Below are 23665 nucleotides of genomic sequence, written 5' to 3' on the forward strand. Positions count from 1 at the left end.
TCCAACACTTGCTATTACCTGTCTTGTTGATGATAGCTAATCTGACAGGTGTGAGGTGGTATCTCATTGTAGTTTTGATTTGCATTTCTCTAATAGCTAATGAAGATGAGCATCTTTTCATATATCTGTTGGCCATTTGTATTTTTAAGTGGGAGAAGTGTTTGTTCATGTCCTCTTCCCATTTTTTTTATTGGATTGTTGTTGAGTTTTATGAGTTCTTTGTATATTTTGGATATTAGGCCCTTATCTCTGCTGTTGTTTGAAAATATCATCTCCCATTTAGTTGGCTGTTTGTTTTGTTGTCAGTTTCTTTTGCTGTGCAAAAGCTTCTTAGGCTGATGTGGTCCCATTCATTTATTTTTGCCTTCACTTTCCTTGCCTTTGGGGTCAAATTCATAAAGTGCTCTTTGTAACCAAGGTCCATGAGTTTAGTACCTATGTTTTCTTCTGTGTAATTTATTGTTTCAGGTCTTATATTTACGTCTTTGATTCATTTTGAATTAATTTTAGTACAAGGGGACAAACTGTAGTCGAGTTTCATTCTTTTCCATGTGGCTTTCCAGTTTTCCCAGCACCATTTGTTGAAGAGGCTTTTTTTTCTCCATTGTGTGTGTTGGCCCCTTTATCAAAAATTATTTGATCATATATATTTTTGATCATATTTATTTCTGGGCTTTCTTTTCTGTTCCATTGGGTCTGAGTGTCTATTTTTCTGCCAATACTATGCTGTTTTGATTATTGTGTCTCTATTATATAATTTGAAGTCAGTTATTGTAATGCCCCCAGCTTCATTCTTTTTCCTTAGGATTGCTCTGGCTATTTGGGGTTTTTTATAGTTAGTTCCGTATAAACCTGATGATTTTTTTGTTTCATTTTTTTTTTTTTTTTTTTTTTTTTTTTTTTTACAGAGAGAGGGATAGACAGGGACAGACAGACAGGAACAGAGAGATGAGAAGCATCAATCATTAGTTTTTCATTGCGCATTGCGACACCTTAGTTGTTCATTGATTGCTTTTTTTTTTAAGATTTATTGATTTTAAATGCACATTTATTTATTTATTTATTTTTTAACAGAGACACACAGAGAGAGAATCAGAGAGGGATAGATAGGGACAGACAGACAGGAACGGAGACATGAGAAGCATCAATCATTAGTTTTCGTTGCGCATTGTGACACCTTAGTTGTTCATTGATTGCTTTCTCATATGTGCCTTGACTGCGGGCCTTCAGCAGACTGAGTAACCCCTTGCTTGAGCCAGCGACCTTGGGCTCAAGCTGGTGAGCCTTGCTCAAACCAGATGAGCCCGTGCTCAAGCTGGCGACCTCGAGGTCTCGAACATGGGTCTTCCGCATCCCAGTCCGACTTTCTATCCACTGCGCCACCACCTGGTTAGGCCATCGATTGCTTTCTCGATATGCCTTGACCACAGGCCTTCAGCAGACCGAGTAACCCCTTGCTCAAGCCAGTGACCTTGGGTCCAAGCTGGTGAGCTTTTGCTCAAACCAGGTGAGCCCGCACTCAAGCTGGCGACCTCGGGGTCTCGAACCTGGGTCCTCGGCATACCAGTTTGACACTCTATCCACTGCACCATCGCCTGGTCAGGCTTTGTTCTATTTCTTTAAAAAAAGACATTGGAATTTTGATGGGAATTGCATTAAATTTGTATATCACTTTGGGCAATATAGTCATTTTGACTATATTTATTCTTCCTATCCAAGAACAAGGAATATTTTTCCATTTCATTGTATCTTTTTCGATTTCCCTTAACAATGCTTTGTAGTTTTCATTATATAGGTCCTTTACATTCTTTGTTATGTTTATTCCTAGGTATTTTATTTATTTTTTTGTTGCAATCGTGAAGGGGATTATTTTTTTTGAGTTTGTTTTCTGATGTTTCATTGTTGGCATATCGGAAGGCAGTGAACTTTTGTATATTATTTTTGTATCCTGCGACTTTACTGTATTGGCTTATTGTTTCTAGTAGTCTTTCTGTGGAGTCTTTGGGGTTTTCAATGTATAGGATCATAATCATCTGCAAAAAGTGAAACCTTTACTTCTTCTTTCCCAATTTGAATGCCTTGTATTTCTTTCTCTTGTCTGATTGCTCTGGCTAGAACTTCCAGTACTACATTGAATAAGAGTGGAGAGAGTGGACAACCTTGTCTTATTCCTGATTTTAGGGGAAAAGTCCTCAGTTTTATGCCATTTAATATGATGTTAGCTGATGGTTTATAATAGATGGCCTTTATTATGTTGAGATATATTTCTTCTATACCCATTTTATTAAGTATTTTAAACATAAAATGATGTTGTATTTTATCAAATGCCTTTTCTGCATCTATTGATAAGACTGTATGGTTTTTGTTCTTTGTTTTGTTGATATGGTGTATTACGTTAACCGTTTTACATATGTTGAACCATCCTTGTGATTCTGGGATGAATCCCACTTGATCATGATGAATTATTTTTTTTAATGTGTTGTTGTATTTGATTTGCTAGTATTGAATATTTAGTATTTTAGCATCTGTATTCATTAGAGATATTGGTCTGTAGTTTTTTTGTGTGTGTGTTGTCCTTGCCAGGTTTTGGTATAAGGGTTATGTTGGCCTCATAAAATGTTTTTTGGCAGTATTGCTTTTTCAATTTTTTGGAAGACTTTGAGTAGAATAGGAATGAAGTCTTTGAATGTTTGATAGAATTCACTAGTATAGCCGTTTGGCCCTACTTTTGGGGAAGTTTTTTAATAATTGTTTCTATTTCCTCCCTGCTATTTCCTCCCTGCTTATGGATCTGTTGAGGCTTTCTGCTTCTTCATGACTCAGTCTAGGAAGATTGTATTTTTCTAGGAATTTATCCATTTCTTCTAAATGGTTAAATTTGGTGGCATATAGTTTTTCATAATACTCTACAATAATTCTTTGTATATCTGTGATATCTGTGGTGATTTCTCCTCTTTCATTTTGGATTTTGTTTATATGAGTCCTTTCTGTTTTTTCCTTAGTGAGTTTTGACAAGGGTTTGTCGATTTTGTTGATCTTTTCAAAGAATTAGCTCCTTGTTTTATTAATTTTCTTTATAGTTTTTCTGTTCTCTATTTTGTTTATTTCTGCTCTGATTTTTATTATTTCCTTTCTTCTGCTGGTTTTGGGTTGCCTTTGTTCTTCTTTTTCTAGTTCTTAAGATGTGAAGTTAAGTGGTTTACTTGGGCTTTCTCTTTGTTCATATAGGTGTATAGTGATATGAACTTCCCTCTTATTACTGCTTTTGCTGCATCCCAGAGATTCTGATATGTTGTATTGTTATCTTCGTTTGTCTGTATGTATCTTTTGATCTCTGCGCTTATTTCTTCTTTGACCCACTCATTTTTTAAAAGTATGTTGTTTAGTTTCCACAGTTTTGTGGGTTTGTTTACCTTTTTTGCAGTTGAATTCTAGTTTAAAGGCTTTATGATCAGAAAATATGCTTGGTATAATTTCAATCTTTCTGAATTTGTTGATGTTATTTTTGTGGCCCAACATATAGTCAATTCTTGAAAATGTTCAATGTACACTAGAGAAAAATGTATACTCTGGCACTTTGAGATGAAATGTTCTATAGATGTCTATCATATCCAATTGTTTTAGTGTTTCATTTAAGGCCTAATTTCTTTATTGATTTTATGTTCAGATGCATGATCTAGAGCTGTCAGTGGTGTATTGAGGTTTCCAAGTCTGATTATATTTTTGTCGGTTTTTGTTTTTTGGTCAGTCAGTAGCTGTCTTATAAATTTTGGTGCTCCTTGGTTTGGTGCATATATATTAAGAAGTGTTATATCTTCTTGGTTCAATGTCCCCTTTATCATTATCAAAATGACCATTTTTGTCTCTGATTTACCTTTGCTGTCTTGTAGTCAGCATTTTTATTTTGTTTTTGTTTTTGTTTTTGTTTTTTTTTGTATTTTTCTGAAGCTGGAAATGGGGAGAGACAGTCAGACAGACTCCCGCATGCGCCCGACTGGGATCCACCCGGCACGCCCACCAGGGGGCGATGCTCTGCCCACCAGGGGGCGATGCTCTGCCCACCAGGGGGCGATGCTCTGCCGCGACCAGAGCCACTCTAGCACCTGGGGCAGAGGCCAAGGAGCCATCCCCAGCACCCGAGCCATCTTTGCTCCAATGGAGCCTTGGCTGCGGGAGGGGAAGAGAGAGACAGAGAGGAAGGAGGGGGGGTGGAGAAGCAAATGGGCACTTCTCCTATGTTCCCTGGCTGGGAATCGAACCCAGGTCCCCCGCACGCCAGGCCGATGCTCTACCACTGAGCCAACCGGCCAGGGCCAGCATTTTTAGATATGAGTATTGCTACACCTTTTTTTTTTTATGTTATTTGCTTGGATTGTTTTCCAACCTTTTATTTTGAATTTGTTTTTATCCTTGTAGCTTAACTGTGTTTCTTGTAGGCAGCATACAATTGGATTTTCTCTTTTAATCCATTTTACTACTCTGTGTCTTTTTATTGGTGAGTTCAATTCATATATATTTAGTGTAATTATTGACACTTGAGGGTTTCCTATTGCCATTTTATATATTGCTTTCTGATAGTTTTGTATCTTGTTTGGTTCTTCTCTTTTGTTTTTCTATCATTTTTTATTTGTTTAGTTGTAATCCATACTTCTTTCCTCTGTTACTTTTTTCAAGCCATGTGCATCTGTGGTGGTTTTTTCAGGGGTGGTTACCATTAAGTAATAGAATGGAAAAAAGAAAAGAAAAAAAAAAAGAAAATAAAAAGAATAGAAAATGTTACACCTATGGGTAATGTAGTTGAAAATGAAAAGAGAATAATAAAACAAGAAGAGGATAAAATGTCTAAGGTAGAAGAAAAAAAAAAGATTTAAAATGAAAGAAAAAAAATGGAAAAAGTTATAAAAGACTGTGGATTTTTTTCTGGTTTTGAGAGGTTATCTTCTTCCTTTTTCTTTCTTCTCTCTCTTTTTGGCCGGTGGCGCTGTACCCCAGGTTCTGCCCCTGTGGCACTCAGGCAGAGATTTGCAGTTGATGTGTTGCTATGGTGATGACATAAACTAGGCCTCAGTCCCATTGGTAGGCGGGGCTTATTAGTGTTTGCTGGCTCTGACAATGGGAGAGTTTGTTTTCCCGAGTCTCTCCCCAGATCTCTTCTTCCTGAACCAACAGCCTGGGGACCCAGCTGTAACGTTGCCCCAGCCACTGCCTGGAGAGCAAGAGACCCTAAGAGCTGCCATATCTCCCCTCTATCCCCGCTAAAAGCAGGGTTCTGGGTAAGGCTTTGTCAGCCAGAGCCCCCAGTGTAAGCCAGTCGGGCAGTGAGCAGACTGTGGGCCAGACTCCTTTCAGTGTTCTGCAGGTCTGCTCTCCAGAGGCTGCTTATAGGCTGTCTGTGCGCCCTTCCCCCCACCACTTCCAAAGTTCTTCTCCATGGGAGTTTGCTTTGTTAGCCTGTATGGCTGGCAGAGACACCCTGCCCGGACAGGTCTGGGAGTAGGGAAGCTGGCTCTGGGCACTTCCTGTGCGCTGTTGTTTGGGAAGCTGGGATTATACAGAAACTCTGGCCACACCCACGTGGGGGCCACTGCTGACATTTATCGACCTAGCCCCTCTGTCTGGGAATGCGAGCACCCACGCCGGAAGCGTCAGGTGAATCCACTCGTACACTGCCCGCGCTCACTGACTGGGAGATCGGGAGTAAACAAAGCCCAAAGCCGCTCTGGTATGAGTCTCCGCAAGCAACCTCCCCCACCTCTCCCGGGGTTTGCTGCTGTCATTAGCTCCGCATTGGCCAACTCAAGCAGAGCCGTGGGCACACTCTCTCCTCGGCTTGAATGTCTCTGCCCTAGCCCAGCTTCTTCCCTTGCCCCCAGACCTCCCTTCCTCTTGGTTCCAAGTGAAAGCAGCCCTTTCTCAGGTCAGTGAGGAAAGCGGAATACTCCGTTCTCCGTCTTATTTCCTTCAGAGTGGATTATATATTCAGCCACCTTTTCTCCAATCGTGCCTTTGTTTGATGTATGTGTATTTCAGATGCTCCTGCGATTGTTTTTCTGTGTCTAGTTGTTGAACTTGTTGAAATTTCAGGGAGAGGTATCGGGAGCACCCCTCACGGCGCCATTTCTATGTATTTTTTACGTAATAAAAAATTAGTAAAATTACTTTCCTCTAAGAAGGCAGTTATAACTTGCTTTCCTTTTAGAGCAATTTATAGAGATTTGCTATGAATTTGAAGCAGAAAGTTTAAATTCTTTAAATTGAATTGGTAGTAGTTTGATTTGGTTTCATGTTTGGCTGACATATGACATTGGTTAATGACTGTGCTTAACAGTAGGCGATGACTGACTCCAGGGAGGCATTCTTAAAGCTCTCCTATCTTAAAGTGGGATAGGAGAATTTGTATGGTCTGAACCAGTAGGAAAACCCTTTGATCTATGCTAAAAATGATGCTTATTTTATGTGTGTAAAGTTTTGAACACGTTTTGCATTTTTCTTTTTTTCTTTTTTTTTTTCTTTCCTTTCTGAAGCTGGAAACGGGGAGAGACAGCCAGACAGACTCCCGCATGCGCCCAACCGGGATCCACCCGGCACGCCCACCAGGGGCGACGCTCCGCCCACCAGGGGGCGATGCTCTGCTCCTCCGGGGCATCGCTCTGCCGCGACCAGAGCCACTCTAGCTCCTGGGGCAGAGGCCAAGGAGCCATCCCCAGCGCCCGGGCCATCTCCGCTCCAATGGAGCCCTGGCTGCGGGAGGGGAAGAGAGAGACGGAGAGGAAGGAGGGGGTGGTGGAGAAGCAAATGGGCGCTTTTCCTATGTGCCCTGGCCGGAAATCGAACCCGGGTCCCCCGCACGCCAGGCCGACGCTCTACCACTGAACCAACCGGGCAGGGCCACGTTTTGCATTTTTAACATGAATATTAACCATCTTTATCTGGCCATATGTGTGCAGATGTAAGATTGGTTACTAAGGCAGTCTCTGTTACAGTGACTGGTGTTAGCCTGGCTTTGTAGCAGCAGAGTCTGCCTTGGCAGACTCCATGCATCTTGAACGTTTTTCTTAGGGTAATTTAATTTGCTTGAAGGCCTTAACTTCTCTCCAGTTATTAGGAGTATATCATGATCCCTATATATCAAATGTTCTTAAAATAAAAGTTTACTTAACAATAATTTTATTTTATTTTTTATTTTTTAACAGAAATCATAGCCCACTAATGAGTTTTGGAGCCAGCTTTGTCAGTTTTTTGGTAAGTTAATTTGGGGAGAGGTACTGGCATGAAGGAAGTTAATATATAACGTATGATTTTTAGTAACAACTGTCTATATAGATGTACAGTTGTGAAAGGTATTTTAGAGATTAACACTGGAGTGAAGTTTTTGCCTATTAACCAGCACCTATAAGGTATCTTCTTCTTTCCTAATTTTAAAAATAAAATTATTATACCTTGTAGAGTATTCTGTTTTTCTGAACTACAGTCCATTTTAAATAAAAAATTATAATTGAAAGATCTTTTCAAAAATTTAAACTATTAGAGTTTTAAAAATCCACCTTAGGGTAATTAAGGCTTGCTTTAAAATCATTAAATAAATGTGGACTGGAAGACAAGTTAAATTAGTGGACCTAACGTTAATCACTTGCCATTGCATTTTTTCAAATGTAATTTAATAATTAGGAGTTGAGGGATAGGTTGCAGTTAGGTTTTAAAGTAAATTATATAGAAAAGTGGATGCTTTTATTTTTCAGGAACATCACATAAACTACTTTGAAACATAATTTAAAAAAAACATCATAGAATTGTATAACAGAAAATAAAAACAAGAAAGAAAGAAAAAAAAGTCACAAGTAGAAACCAAGAAGAAGCATTTAGTCACAAGAAGAAGCATTTAGATTCCAGATTTTGAAAGATAATAGCAAATGGGCTATATGCAGCCTGGCTCTGCCCAGCCACCGGCACTATGCCAGCCTCTGGTGACAAGGATTTTCATTCAAGCTCTTTATTTTTCATTATTTCTAGGTAATACTACAAAAATTTTGAGGTTTACTTTTTGCAAGAAAACAGAGTTCTTTACCTTAAGGAAAATAGTACTCGGTGGGTTGGGATTCTAATTCTAACCTGTTGGAGATTCAGCCAAGAGCTTGGCTCGGGTTGAGGATTGGGGTGGGAAGACTTGGACAAAGGCAGCTGTGGTCTGCTTTGGGTAGGTAGGAAAAGTAGGTTAGAGTCATAGTGAGGAGGCCTACAGTGCCAAGGCAGAGCTGGCCGAGTGTGGTAGGGACAGAGAGCTACATACAAGTTCATTAGGTCCTTCCAAGACTGGGGTGTCCTGGGTCTGCCTCAGTAGCCCCGTTATTTAAGGAACCTCAGTTCTACCGGGTGAAAATAGCAAGTTTTCAGCAGAGAAGGGATTGCTCCTACTCAGTGAAATGTGGCCTGAAAAAACCTACCAGGAGGGCTGTTTGGAAACAGCTGGCAGTGGAATTTTTCACTGTGGACGATAGGAGTGCCTTGTAAGTGAACCCACTGGAATTGCTGTTCCTGAAAAGACTGATTTTTCAAAGAACACCTACTAGCTGAAGTTGCATTAGTGTCTTTGTACAGTACTTGATGGAACCAGCAATTTCTCTGTGGTTAGAATGTCCTTTCCAATGAGACACTGTTGTAAAAACTGAAATAAGTGGGACCAATCAGGAATTATATAGGGGTTTTGTTACTGTATTTGTAACTAAAAAACATGGTAGAGCAGTTAAGTGTAGGGCGTTTGTTACCATGTGTAATAGGTATATTGGTGTATACCTATATACACCATGTTGGTGTAATAGGTATATTGTTTCATACTGAGATTACAATTTTTTTGTTTGTTTTGTTTTAATGAATAGGGTATGCTATAACATTCTTATTTTTACTTAAACCAAATAATTTGAATGTTCTTTGGGATTTTGTTGTAATAAATTGCTGTAAATTTTCACACACTTACTGATTTATTCATTCTTTTCTCATTTCTTTCTTGGAAGAATGCCATGATGACATTTGAGGAAGAAAAAATGCAGTTGGCATGTGACGACTTAAAAACTACAGAAAAGCTGTGTGAAAGTGAGGAGGCTGGAGTAATTGAAACAATCAAGAATAAAATTAAGAAGAATGTAGGTACCATGTCTTTAGATTATGTACTGTGTCCTAGTCCTTTAGGACATGATTTATTTACTTGGTTTTGATATTTAGAATATACTGAAGCACTAAAGGTTTCTTAAGGCTTTTGACTACATAACATGTATTCTTAAAGCAAGAGGAGCCCCCTTTAGTCATAAGAGCCATTCAGTGCATGCTCCTTTGGTATCTTAAAATTATCTTTTCCCATAATTGGCCACGTGACAAAGGCTTTGAAATGAGTCTTTCACATATGTAATTCACATACATTGTATTTGGGCATAATTTGGGAATTCAGGTGTTTACCTACTTTTCCTTAGGCCTTACCACCTCTGGTTACAAATAAACTCATAACAACATCATAATCCACTTTTCTGGAATTCTCTCTTAACTTCCAGTGCAAGAGTCGAGTCATTTGTTGGCTTTGGAGAGGTAACCATTTGACCCTAATGTTTCCGGAGTGCCAAGGGTTACACATGTCACATATTTAGCCAACTGACCCGTCTCTGGGTTATAGTCACCAGAACCACCTGTATTTTTTCCTGTCAGTCCAGGTTCTTCACCTCTGCTCTTGCTTATGGCATTCACCGTGAGGAAGCCACCGATGGGTCGAGAATATTGTTTCCTAAAGCTCCCGAAGGGTTAGAGTTTTTCTTGATTCCCCTTTCTCCAAACTCTGCATCTAACCAATGACCAAGTCCTGTTAACTCTCTTAAATACCTCTGAATTCATCTACTTCTCCCCATCCTCCTGCCATTTCCCAGGGTCAGCCACCAACACTATTTGCCGAAGACAACTCTTACTGAAACTTCTGCTTCTCTGCTTACTGTTCTGTAATTCATTCTCCATAACACAGTCACTAAAATGCAAATACTAGGTTGCTGACTTCTCTGTCCCCCACTATTGTCATGACAGTTAAGTCCAAGCTCCTTAATGTGGATGAGTTGGCATTTATTTTTGCTCTTTCTAGAATATCCTCCTCCCTCTTGACCTGTACTCATTCTATTTCCTAGATGTATGTCCTTTACTCCAAGGACTCTTGCCTGAGCCCCCAAGCCCTGTTAGGTGTGTCTTGTACAGGGACCCATAACGGTTCCTTGTACCCTATCCTTCGGAACACTTACGGCACTGCATGTAAAATGTCAGCATTCCCTCACTAGGCTGTGAGCTTATTTACATGCCTGTCTTCTGTATCTCGTGCCATACCTAGCACATACATTAATAATTAACATTTGTAATGGATCCTTGCAATTTAAAAAGTGTTTTCACATACAGTGTCTCATTAGCCTTTCCAACAACAGTGCAGAGTGGATATTGTTCTAAGCAAAGACACAGAAGCGCCAAAAATTGACTTGACCTAAGCAAAGTGCTGAGTGCTGGGACTGGATCAAGAACAACTGTGACCATGATGCATAACCAGTCATTTTGTTGTGTATACTATGTATGCTATGGTCATATTTGTAAAAATCCTATCACTTCTTATATCATTATGAAAGCTATTTCACTTATTTTGTTCACTTTGTATTCAGAATGAAGTGTTCTCTTTCAAAGTGATTTTTCTATATTTAGAAACATTCTTTATGATAAAAACCAGCATCTTATAAAAAGTACCAGTTTTTGGTTTTACTTTTTGCTCCTTGTGTTTGTTTTTGAAGGCCATGAAATGATTACTGAAGTCCTGAGCATGAATTTCCTAATATACTTAAATGACCTACAATGTAGTAATGTGTAGCACAGATATGAACTATAATTTTATAGAGAGAGTCACCTTAGAATATGACTTAAATTTCAAGTTCAATTTGTGATTCATTCAAAGCTAATTTTTAATTCCAGGATATTTTCTCCCTAACAAAATGTAAACCCTTTCCAACCTTCACATCTCAGTTGCATGTGCCCTGGGAGTAAACCTTAATTTAAATTGGTCTTACCTGAAGGCTACAAAATGGCTTTTTAGTTTATCTACTTTGGAGAATGTTTTGTATCTTTAATGATGTTTTATTTTGGATAAGTGAGAACTTACATTGTTTTTAAAAAGGTGAAATCTTGAACTTCTATGTTGGCTTTCCTGTTTCCCATGAACTCAGTTTTTATCATTTAGAATATTTGTCCTTGAGTTATAATGTTCAGCATTATATTGTAAGCAAAATTAAGCTAGACCTCGTGGCAATATAGAACTAACAAACTCCTAGTATAAATTTGGTCTTGGTTTTTAGTGACTGTCATATTTTAGTGAAATTACTTTGCACAATAAGTGAATAGTTGTTCAGAAGGAGTGTTTTTCTTGGGTATGACTTATCATGTGTACTTTCTTCCCATCAAACAGGTTGATGTCCGAAAATCCACCCCCTCTATGGTTGATCGACTTCAGAGGCAGATCATCATAGCTGACTGTCAGGTCTACCTGGCTGTGCTCTCGTTTGTAAAACAAGAATTGTCAGGTATTCTGAAGCATTATTGTTAAAGGCTTTCACTGTTCGTTGTGCTAAGTGGGCAATACTCTTTAAAACACTTCATATTTCCGTCTTTTTTTTTTTTTTGAATTTTTTTTTGTATTTTTCCGAAGCTGGAAACGGGGAGGCAGTCAGACAGACTCCTGCATGTGCCCGACCGGGATCCACCCGGCACGCCCACCAGGGGGCGATGCTCTGCCCATCCGGGGCGTCACTCTGTCGCGACCAGAGCCATTTTAGCGCCTGAGGCAGAGGCCAAGGAGCCATCCCCAGCACCCGGGCCATCTTTTGCTCCAATGGAGCCTTGGCTGCGGGAGGGGAAGAGAGAGACAGAGAGGAAGGAGAGGGGGAGGGGTGGAGAAGCAGATGGGCGCCTCTCCTGTATGCCCTGGCCGGGAATCGAACCCGGGACTTCTGCACGCCAGGCAGACGCTCTACCACTGAGCCAACCGGCCAGGGCCATATTTCAGTCTTTGAAAATATGTGCCACCTCTTTGGGGCAAGATAACAGTTTATTACTTGGGAAGTTGAAACCATGGTTGCTTAAGGTATGTTTAGTGGATTACTTTTAGTACCAAAGTCTTTGTTCATCCTCTTCTCTCCAGACAGCTGTCATACTTAGAGAAATTACCAATGCCATAGACAGATTTCTTTCTGGTGGGAATTACATTTACAGTGTGATATAACTGGTGATAATTACCTTTACAGTGAAATATGACTGGTTTAAATTTAAGTTTTCAAGAAGTTGTTAACTGAAAGCCTGAGCACATGCTAAAGATTTTCTGATATACTTGAATGACCTACATTTTCACCTTTAGTCAGGGATAGAAACTAATTTCTTAATTAGTTCAAGAGAAATATTATGTCCAATTTTGTAGCTTTACTATCTTGAGTGGTATAGTCTCAAATTGAGTTTCTAATAGCTTGCTGTAAGAATGTGCCCAACATTGACACTAATTCTTTCGCTTACGTGGTTATGTATCTCGGATACTGACAACAGAATTTGGCCATGGTAGATAGAATTTACATGGGGGAAAATTGAAAAAGGAAATCAATTAAAATTTGCAATCAGAAAAGCATTTTCTTCCAAACCTTAAATGAAGAAGTGCATATTGCTGCTAAGTTATAATATATCCTTCTCTTACTAGACTACCAAAACTAATTCTCTTCAGTTTTCTTTCTTACAGTTGAGGATGGGACTTTCTAGAATTTATTCTTTAAATATGATCTGTGATTGTACTGTGGCCTTTTGCTTTGTTTCAATGATTATTTTTTCTTTCATCCTTATCTCAGGATTTTTCCAATAACTAGTGTACTTACAATGCTGAGGGCTCAGAGCCGCTCAGTTTCCTGTAATACAGTAATGTTACATCCCCACATGGAGCTCCATACCAATGTGTATGTAAAAGGCAGCAGAACTGTCTGGCTCTCTTGGGGATCAAAACAGGAGCTTCAATGTTAGCTGAGCTGGTACTACATTTTCCTGCTACTCGGGGATATTTTTAAGAAGCTGATTTTAGCCATTAAGAAAATTTCTGTTGGCCCTGGCCGGTTGGCTCAGCGGTAGAGCGTCGGCCTGGCGTGCGGGGGACCCGGGTTCGATTCCCGGCCAGGGCACATAGGAGAAGCGCCCATTTGCTTCTCCACCCCACCCCCCTCCTTCCTCTCTGTCTCTCTCTTCCCCTCCCACAGCCGAGGCTCCATTGGAGCAAAGATGGCCCGGGCGCTGGGGATGGCTTCTTGGCCGCTGCCCCAAGGCGCTAGAGTGGCTCTGGTCGCGGGCAGAGCAACGCCCCGGAGGGGCAGAGCATCGCCCCCTGGTGGGCAGAGCGTTGCCCCTGGTGGGCGTACCGGGTGGATCCCAGTCGGGCGCATGCGGGAGTCTGTCTGACTGTCTCTCCCCATTTCCAGCTTCAGAAAAATACAAAAAAAAAAAAAAAAGAAAATTTTTGTTGAAAAAGAAGGATAAATCATATGTAGTATAAAGTTTGGGTAATAAGGGTGAAGGGTATCTGGGAATTCTCTGTATTAATTTTGCAACTCTTCTATAAGTCTGAAAGTATATAAAAATTGAAAATTTAATACACTTAGCCTTCATTTGTTTATTCATTGGTCCATTAAACAAATAATTATTGAGCACATCTAATGTACTAGGCACTGTGTTATAGGAGCAGACATAGCCATGGTCCCTGTCATCATGAAACTGAGAATCACCAGTTAGTAGTATTTACTTTTAAAATTACTCTGATAATAAAATTACTAAACATTGTTATAGAGGATATGGAAAATAAATAAAAGTAAGAAAGAGAGCAAGTCATCACTAATCTCACCACTTGGAAAAAAATCACTCTGTTTTGCTAAGGATCTGTCTTAAATTTCTGTGTATTTCTTTTCTGGAATTGAATCTGTAGAGTTTTGTATCTGACTTTTTCCTCCTAGATTATATTTTATACATTCCCACATAACTCAATTTCAAAATATAATTTTAAATAATAGCATATTAGATTATCATGGACCTTCTGTGATTTTATTGAAACAATTTCTCTTGGATATTCAGGTGTTCTTTGCTATTTTTTTTTCTTCAGCTGTTAGTGCAGCTAAGCCTATTTTTATATTTTTTCCATACACTATACTTCTTTGGCCTTTACTCATTCTCCCAGGTTGATATTAATTATTTAATCCTGTTTTCATAAAATTTTAACAGTGCTCTTGGGCCTTCCTGAACTCATATAATTTATTGACTGTAATACTAATATTGAAGTGAAATTCTGACAGACATGAAAACCTTGGATTCTTATAAATGTATGCAGCAGTCATCTGCTTTATAAACAGCTCATTGTTTCAAATAAACAAATATAATTAACAGGGGCTTTATTTTCCTTTTAGAAACACACTGGGTTATTAACAAAACATTTACTTCTTTATTGGGGTTTGTTTCTTAGAAAACGTTTTTTTTTTGTTTTTTGTTTTTGTATTTTTCTGAAGCTGGAAACGGGGAGAGATAGTCAGACAGACTCCTGCATGCGCCCGACCGGGATCCACCCGGCATGCCCACCAGGGGGCGATGCTCTGCCCCTCCGGGGCGTCGCTCTGCCGCGACCAGAGCCACTCTAGCGCCTGAGGCAGAGGCCACAGAGCCATCCCCAGCGCCCGGGCCATCTTTGCTCCAATGGAGCCTTGGCTGTGGGAGGGGAAGAGAGAGACAGAGTGGAAGGAGGGGGCGGTGGAGAGGCAAATGGGCGCTTCTCCTATGTGCCCTGGCCGGGAATCGAACCCAGGTCCCCTACACGCCAGGCCGACGCTCTACCGCTGAGCCAACTGGCCAGGGCCTCTTAGAAAACGTTTTTGATAAATAATTTTCTTGGGGGAAAAACTCGTCCTTGGACATGTTTGCTATAGGTGCCCCTCCCCCCATCCCTTGAGTGGTTGGCAAAGAATTGGGGGGAGGGGGTGCATTTGCTCACCTGGTGGATGTGAGCCTGTGTGGATTCTTTTAGTTCTTTATACTTTTAAAACAGTTCTTATTCTTTACGTCATTTGAATGTCTGTATAATCAATTGCTCTCTTTATTTTCCCATACTGCTTATAAGTATCTTTTAAGCATAATATCCAATAGTGTTTTTTCTTTCAGTGAACATATATTAATTACTTTTGTAATAAAAAGAAATTATTTTTAAAACCTCTTTTATGGCACTTGCCATCTTGTTTTTTATTTCCTTTTTTTCCTTTTGGACTTCAGAATTGGCCCCACATCTCATTTTTCTTCTTGGCATAATAAATGCTCAACAAATTTTCCTCCAATGAGATTATATTCCTTATTTTACTGGTGAGGAAGTTGAGGCTGAATGACTTGGTTGAGGCTGAGCAGTTTGCACTGCTTGTTGGTGATGACAGAATCAGCATCCAGGCCACCAGTTTTTTATTCCACACCTGAGTTCCTCGTGTTCGCACCATTTCCCATCACCTTCGTCTGGTTACCTGAGCCCCCCACCTTCAAAGTGTCCCAGAAACCTGGGTCTCTCGGCCTTCTCCCTCACCACCCATGCCCACTCTCTCCCACGTCCTGAGAAACTCACCTGGGTCTCTCGGCCTTCTCCCTCACCACCCATGCCCACTCTCTCCCACGTCCTGAGAAACTCACCTGGGTCTCTCCGCCTTCTCCCTCACCACCCATGCCCACTCTCTCCCACGTCCTGAGAAACTCACCTGGGTCTCTCGGCCTTCTCCCTCACCACCCATGCCCACTCTCTCCGACGTCCTGAGAAACTCACCTGGGTTTCTCCTTCTCCCTCACCACCCATGCCCACTCTCTCCCACGTCCTGAGAAACTCACCTGGGTTTCTCGGCCTTCTCCCTCACCACCCATGCCCACTCTCCCCGACGTCCTGAGAAACTCACCTGGGTCTCTCGGCCTTCTCCCTCACCACCCATGCCCACTCTCTCCCATGTCCTGAGAAACTCACCTGGGTCTCTCGGCCTTCTCCCTCACCACCCATGCCCACTCTCTCCCACGTCCTGAGAAACTCACCTGGGTTTCTTGGCCTTCTCCCTCACCACCCATGCCCACTCTCTCCCACGTCCTGAGAAACTCACCTGGGTTTCTCCGCCTTCTCCCTCACCACCCATGCCCACTCTCTCCCACGTCCTGAGAAACTCACCTGGGTTTCTCGGCCTTCTCCCTCACCACCCATGCCCACTCTCTCCAACGTCCTGAGAAACTCACCTGGGTCTCTCGGCCTTCTCCCTCACCACCCATGCCCACTCTCTTCAACATCCTGAGAAACTGACCTGGGTTTCTCGGCCTTCTGCCTCACCACCCATGCCCACTCTCTCCAACGTCCTGAGAAACTGATCTGGGTTTCTCGGCCTTCTGCCTCACCACCCATGCCCACTCTCTCCAACATCCTGAGAAACTCACCCCTGGACGATTGTAACAGCCTGCTCTCAGCTCACACATCTCCAGGCCACATTCTCTATGTGGCCAGTGGAACCATCTTACTAAGAGTTGATACACCTATGCTTAAACACTTGTCTGCTCTGCACTACTGCAAAGGAAAGTCCAGATCCCTTCCTCAGGTGGCATGGAAGTCTCTGGTCCCTGCCCCACCTCCCTGCCTTCCCATCAGCGCACCTCACTAAGTGAAGCTTACAGGTCCCGAATGCCCGTGTGCACACACCCTCTCAGCCCAGAATGCCCCCACCCCTTTCTCTGTCTCTCCCTCACCCATCCAGGTGCAGCCAACTTCCTTCATGGTCTCCTTCCTTGCTGACTTTATCATCTGGCCTCTGTTGCTCTGTGTATACCCTGTTCATAGCCAGAAAATTAAGCACACAGCAATACAGTGGTACCTTCACACACGAGCACTTTAAATCATGAGCAATTTGCGAGATGAACAGTCACTCGCGGGATTTTTTGCTTTAAGTCACAAGCGGATATTTGAATCACGAGCTCCCACCACCCTCCACTAGATGGCCTGCCGAATGTTCTGAAAGAGAGGAAGAAACAAACTTCCATGGAAAGGTTTTTGTTGAAACGAACTCTAAGTGAAAGTGAGGAAAGTGGTGAAAAAGCCAAAAGTCAGTGAAGAAAATGATGATTAAGCGTAGTAAAAAAATAGCAATTAAGTAAGTTTAACAAAAATGATACATATCATACATAGTGTATAAGTTAAATTTTGCAGTTAAATGTAGCGTTAAGTGTGTAGAGAGTAAGGTAAGCCATAGCGCACGAAATGAAAACCTCCTCCGCCAGTCTCCTCCCCCTCGGCCAGCATCTTTGCTGTCCTTGAAAGTAAATACACTTCATAAACCAGTTTATTTCTTTACATCCTCTCTTATTATGTGTGTGTGTGTGTGTATGTATGTATGTATATGTATTTGTTATTTATAAAGTATACTTTTATTTAAAAGCATATAAAACAAAAAATTCGTGTGGGTTTTGGGGGCCGGAACGGATTACTTTCATTCCCATTAATGTAAATGGGGAAATTCGATTTGACACACAAGCAGATTGAGTCACGAGCTCGGCCATGAAACAAATTAAACTCGTGTGTCGGCACCACTGTACAGATTTTTGTCTACACATCTGTCTACGGTATTAGACTACAAACTTCTTGAAGGCAGGGACTACCTACCTGCTTTCCTTTCCCCACATTTACTGAGTACTGACTGTGTGTCAGGCACTGTGAGGTAATAGATGGTAGTGGTCTAGAGATGAATGAAGTGTAGTTCTTGCCCTGACGGAACTGATGACTTAGCAGGGGAGGAAGAAGAGGAAATAAATTATTATAATTCAAGGTGATACTTTAGCCAGCAGACACAGAATTGAGTCATAGGGGTTCAGCCGGGCTGTGCGGTTCCTAATCTCTGCCTGGGAAGACCAGGGATGCCTGGTACTGTCCCTGAGCAGGGTTATAAGGAACGGAAGTCCATTTCTTCTCTTTGTCTCCGGCACCTGATAAGGTACCTTTGCCTCGCACATGGTGGGTGTGTAATACGTGCATTAAAGGAAGAGTGATGCCATTGAGGAAAGAGATGCATGATATTGAGCCCCAGGAAGCCCCAAGAATAGTTGGGATTGGGGAAGGGAATTCATTGGGAGTCTGTTGGCTGCAGGTAAAGATGATAAGGAAGAGTTAGGCTGGCTAGTAAAAGCATAATCGTCTGTTCTCCCTTCCAGAGTCTGTTATGTGGGTCACAAGAAAGGCAAGCCCGATCTCTCTTTCCATTACAGGGTTAATAGCCTCATCCGGGACAGTGAACAGACAGAATGCTGTAGCAGGAGCTCTCACCAGGCATAGTCCCCACAGAAACATCTACAGTTTTTTTTTCCAAGGTCAATTTGCTATAGCTGGATATTTCCATTTTCCGGACAACCCTTGCCCTTCGCCAGGAAGGACTTCCGCCGCTCGCCCCCACCCCTGCGTCCTCTCTCCCCTCCACCTCCCAGCTGATTGGGGCTGGCCCCCGTGGGGGAGGGCAGAGGGTCGGACTCCTCCTCCCCAGGCACAGGCAGTGTCTGAATGATTTATAGTTGACCTTTCAGGGGAGCCCCAGGAAGGCCGTGCAGAGTGTGTTGCTCTTCAGTACAGCTCCTCTGTTTGTTGGGAAGGTGCGCTCACTGGCCACATTGCTGCTCCACTGAGCTGCAGGGGCGGAGGTTGGTCGGTCGGTCGGTCGGTCTGTCTGGAGTGAGTCACCACCAGCCTGAGGTTCACTCAGCTTTGGCTCCTCCCCGGGGTCTGGCTGGGCTCAGACATTGGACACAGTATTTGGGACTGGGTGTAAGGCGAGTCCTGGGGAAACTGTTTCAACAAATTGAACTTAGAAAGTAGTAAAAACAAAACCTCTCTACACGTGAATTAACTTTGTTTGGCACATTTTTAGTTTCTAGTCTGACTTAGTCAAAACCTGGGGCTCTGTTTTCCTGGCTCAAATCAAGTTCATTAAAGCTTGTTACTCTCACCTTCAACATATGCTTTTAGACACTGGCACCGAAGTGCCTGTCTTAAGCAAGAACTTAAAAGATATGTTGAATTAAATTCATTTTCATTCTATAAACATGGATGTTTTACCTTACCAGGTTTTTTGTTTTTTTTTTTTTTTTTGTATTTTTCTGAAGCTGGAAACGGGGAGAGACAGTCAGACAGACTCCCGCATGCGCCCGACCGGGATCCACCCGGCACGCCCACCAGGGGGCGACAATCTGCCCACCAGGGGGCGATGCTCTGCCCCTCCGGGGCATCGCTCTGTTGCGACCAGAGCCACTCTAGCGCCTGGGGCAGAGGCAAGGAGCCATCCCCAGCGCCCGGGCCATCTTTGCTCCAATGGAGCCTCGCTGCGGGAGGGGAAGAGAGAGACAGAGAGGAAGGAAAGAGGGAGGGGTGGAGAAGCAGATGGGCACTTCTCCTGTGTGCCATGGCCGAGAATCGAACCCAGGACCTCTGCATGCCAGGCCGACGCTCTACCACTGAGCCAACCGGCCAGGGCTTATTTTGCACTTTTTAATTCATGTGTGTGTTTATTACATAGAAAACAACCTAAGGACAAGAAGGAAGTAAAATTTTACCTGTAATCTCGACATTATTCGTTTTCATTTTCTATGGATGGCCCAGTGGAGCATAAGCAAACAGATATATAGTCTTAGTTACCCAATTATTTTTTTCATTTGTTTTACCTTTTAATTTTATTGTGGGCATATGGCGGGCTGAGATTAGGTATGTCTTCTAGTTCTTTTGTACCCCGGAGGTGCCAGGATCAGTCCTAGGCACAGAATAGGAACTTAAGAGTTGAATAATGTTTTTAAGGTTTGGCAAGTTTTCTTTTTCTTTCATTTTGTTACCTGTAGCTTTATTTCTCTCCAGTTAGAGACCAAATGTTTTTGGGTTCTCAAGAATATATATTTTAGTTTCCAATTTATCTTTTCTTTTTCTGTTTTCATTTAGCTGTTGGGCCTTTTGAATCATAAACTGAGTCATCTTTCAGTGTGTGGCATATTGGAGCAGCCTAAATGCTTTGTTAGCATACAGAAGATTCCAGGGTTTTCTCAAAAAACATTTCTCTTCCCACAGTACTCTGTCTAGGAGGAAAAAGTCATTGAGACTCTCGAAGGCGCGATCCATGTTTTATTTCTTATTCAGTATCTGAAATGTAATACTTGCTCACATATTTTTGTTAAATTGAACTGAATGAAAATAAATTGTTTCAAACATGTATTACTTTTATAATTATAAAGTTATAAAAGTAGTCCCCTTTAAAAAAAAAAGCTTTTGTAGACTAATTTGTTTTGCTTGTTCATTCTATCTTATAGCATTCTTTTTCGGTGCACTTAGGCTATGGGCGCTAATTATCTGGACGTTTTTGAATTTGGTTTTATAGGACATATGGTCATCATTTGTCAGAAAATCAACACATTGAAGTAAAATAATAGCTTTGTTCTATGGATTGGGGGTCCTTAACACCTTCAGTTCAGTGATTTGCTTGGAGGGCTCAGCCTGTGACCTTGCTTATGGCTTTGATTTATTGCGGCAGAGGTTACAAAGCAAAATCAGCAAAGAAAAAAGCAAACAGGATGAAGTCCAGGAAGAACTTTCCAAGGTTCTCTCCCAGTGGAATTTCACAGGATATACTTAATTCCCAAGACCATGTGTATTACAACACATGTGCGATGTTACCAACTGGGAAGCTCGTTAGAGACCCAGGGGCCAGGGCTACTGTGTAGGTCTCTTCTGCCTTGCACATACCTAAATTCCAGACTCCCAGAAGGAGAGCAGGTGTTCAGCATAAAACACATTGCTTATACAAACAATATAGGCACGGTGAGCCACTTCTATCAGTGCTGGGAATGATGGGACGCCCCCCAAATCCAAGTTCCCAGATACCAGCCAAAGGCCAACAATGTAAGCAGGTCTTTCAAAGGATAGCAGTAAGCCTACTGTGTTAACTCTTTTCTGCACATACCATATATTCTTAGATTGCTTTCAGTTCAGGGATTGGACCCTTCTCTGTTTTCTATAATTTAAAAATAACTCTTTAAAAACTTTTTTTCCTGCTGCTCTAAAGGGCTGGAAGTCTAGGATGGTTCATGTTATATTCTAATTTATACATTGGTGTCACGGTGTTGATGCCATGTTGGTAACAGTGCCAAGTGGATAAGCTCCCTTCTGCGGTTATCACAGAACTATTTTATAAAAAATTCCCTGCAGAAGACCTTTTTCTCAAATACGTGTTGTTGACACACTCAGATAGCACTCTTCTACTCCTCATCAGAAGGGAAAAAACTCACTGGAGGGGAGGCGGAGGCAGGGCACAAAGGCTGTCTGAGAGGGGCCGCTGGGCCAGGTGGCGAGGAAAACTCAGGCCTCGCCTCCCAAGTCTTTCTGTGACACGTATTCTTAGAAGGGCTCTATTAAGAAAAATTGCCCTGGCCCCGGCCGGTTGGCTCAGCGGTAGAGCGTCAGCCCGGCGTGCAGGGGTCCCGGGTTTGATTCCCGGCCGGGGCACACAGGAGAGGCGCCCGTTTGCTTCTCCACCCCTCCCCCTCTCCTTCCTCTCTCTCTCTTCCCCTCCCGCAGCCGAGGCTCCATTGGAGCAGAGATGGCCCGGGCGCTGGGGATGGCTCTGTGGCCTCTGCCCCAGGCGCTAAAATGGCTCTGGATGCAACAGAGCGACGCCCCAGAGGGGCAGAGCATCGCCCCCTGGTGGGCGTGCCGGGTGGATCCCGGTCGGGCGCATGCGGGAGTCTGACTGCCTCCCCGTTTCCAGCTTCGGAAAAATGAAAAAAAAAAAAAAGAAAGAAAGAAAAATTGCCCTAATGAAGCATCTTTTAATAGATTTTCATGCTGTGGGGTGAAGTAGCTTTTTATTTTATTTTTATTTATTTTCGTGAGAAAGAGAGAGTGGGAGAGAGGGACAAACTGAAAGGGACAGACTGGCTGGAAGGGAGAGAGATGAGAAGCATCAGTTCTTTGTTGCAGCATCTTAGTTGTTCATTGACTGCTTCTCATACGTGCCTTGACTGGGGGCTCTGCCGAGCCAGTGACCCTTTGCTCAAGCCAGCAACCTTTGGGCTCAGGCCAGTGACTGTGGGGTCATGTCTATGATTCCATGCTCATAGCTGGTGACCCCACACTCTAGCTGGATGAACCTGCACTCAAGTCGGTGACCTTGGGGTTTTGAACCTGGGTCCTCAGCATCCCAGGCTGACACTCTATCCACTGTGCCACTGCCTGGTCATTCTGAAGTATCTTTGCCATCCTTCATCACTGGCTGGTAGGCTGAGACAGGGTGAGCACCATTGCCACAGACCAAATCGAGTCATCCTGATGTGCAGTTAAGCCACTGGTGCGTATTAGCTAGAAATGAGCTGAGAATTCTTTGCAATTCTGAATTTAACACTGAAGGCTTTTAACAAACTGGCCATTTCTTTACCCAGTAAATATTAATCCTTTTTATTGCTTTTTTTTTGGGGGGGGCAAGCCTCCATTTAGCAGTGCATTCGACTTAGAACTTGGCGTTGAGGAGAAATGAAACAGAGTAGAGAGGTGTAAGAAGTGACAGAAAGGCTGGTCACTTCTTACACCTGGTTGTAGAGGTTTATGTGTCACAGCACACATGGAGCAAGGTCAGAGTCAAGTGATGCTTGCATGCTCATTGTCATTTACTCATTCTTTCGTTCAGTTTATATTATGTACTGTGCTCCAGCTAATTGTGAGGGGCTTGATACAACAGTGAACAAAAAAATACTTGGTTCTTGCCAATGGGTCATGTAGTGTAGTAGAGGGAAACAGACAAATAAAGAATTTAAGCCCTAAAAAGAAAACAAGGTGCAATGATAGGTGGTGGTAACTTTTTTTTTTTAAATTTTGCTCTAGTTTCAGACTGTTCATTATCTTTATTGTTAGCAGAAGTAAATTATTTTGAATGCTTATTTTTTTTATGCTTTTCTCCCCTTCTCTTTCTAGCATATATAAAAGGTGGGTGGATCCTTAGGAAAGCCTGGAAGATTTATAATAAATGCTATCTGGACATCAATGCCCTCCAGGAGCTGTATCAGAAGAAGCTAACTGAAGAGCCCCTGACTTCCGATGCTGCAAATGATAATCATATTGTGACTGAAGGGGTGTCTGAGGAGTCTCTAAACAGACTGAAAGGTGCTGTTAGCTTTGGCTATGGCCTTTTTCACCTTTGCATATCCATGGTGCCCCCAAACCTGCTCAAAATCATCAACCTGCTGGGTTTTCCCGGAGACCGCCTCCAGGGGCTTTCTTCACTGATGTATGCAAGCGAAAGTAAGGACATGAAGGCCCCTTTAGCTACGTGAGTAGCTATATTGCAATGCTTTGGTAGATAATATAGTATTGAAACTAAGTGAACAGCAATCGAAACCTTTAAAGGAATCTTCAGGTAAAATGCTTAATTGGTTGACGTAATACCGTGACTGATGTCTTTCAATGCGATGACAAGGACCATGTTTTTGGTGGAGTTTAGAGAAGCTGTCTTTAGAGAACGAGGCACTGTTCTTAAGTCTCATACCAGAGTCCTATGTTTAAACAGGTAAAATGATGCTGTTTTTC

The 23665-nt window shown here is 42.2% G+C and overlaps 1 protein-coding gene and 1 non-coding gene across 2 annotated transcripts in view; one reads left to right on the plus strand and one right to left on the minus strand.

Moving 5' to 3' along the window:
* Window positions 1-23665, plus strand: part of TTC39C (tetratricopeptide repeat domain 39C) — a 126426-nt gene that overhangs the window by 62085 nt on the left and 40676 nt on the right. The window contains exons 2-5 of the mRNA XM_066352539.1: window positions 7194-7242; window positions 9009-9137; window positions 11465-11579; window positions 23054-23408. Of these exons, the coding sequence (XP_066208636.1) occupies window positions 7194-7242; window positions 9009-9137; window positions 11465-11579; window positions 23054-23408 (648 nt within the window). The remainder of the gene's footprint in view (window positions 1-7193; window positions 7243-9008; window positions 9138-11464; window positions 11580-23053; window positions 23409-23665) is intronic.
* On the minus strand, window positions 11976-12051 carry TRNAA-GGC (transfer RNA alanine (anticodon GGC)). The gene has a single exon. It is a non-coding gene; the product is annotated as a tRNA-Ala (tRNA).

This window comes from Saccopteryx leptura, chromosome 11, assembly GCF_036850995.1.
Source record: "Saccopteryx leptura isolate mSacLep1 chromosome 11, mSacLep1_pri_phased_curated, whole genome shotgun sequence".
Taxonomy (NCBI): domain Eukaryota; kingdom Metazoa; phylum Chordata; class Mammalia; order Chiroptera; family Emballonuridae; genus Saccopteryx; species Saccopteryx leptura.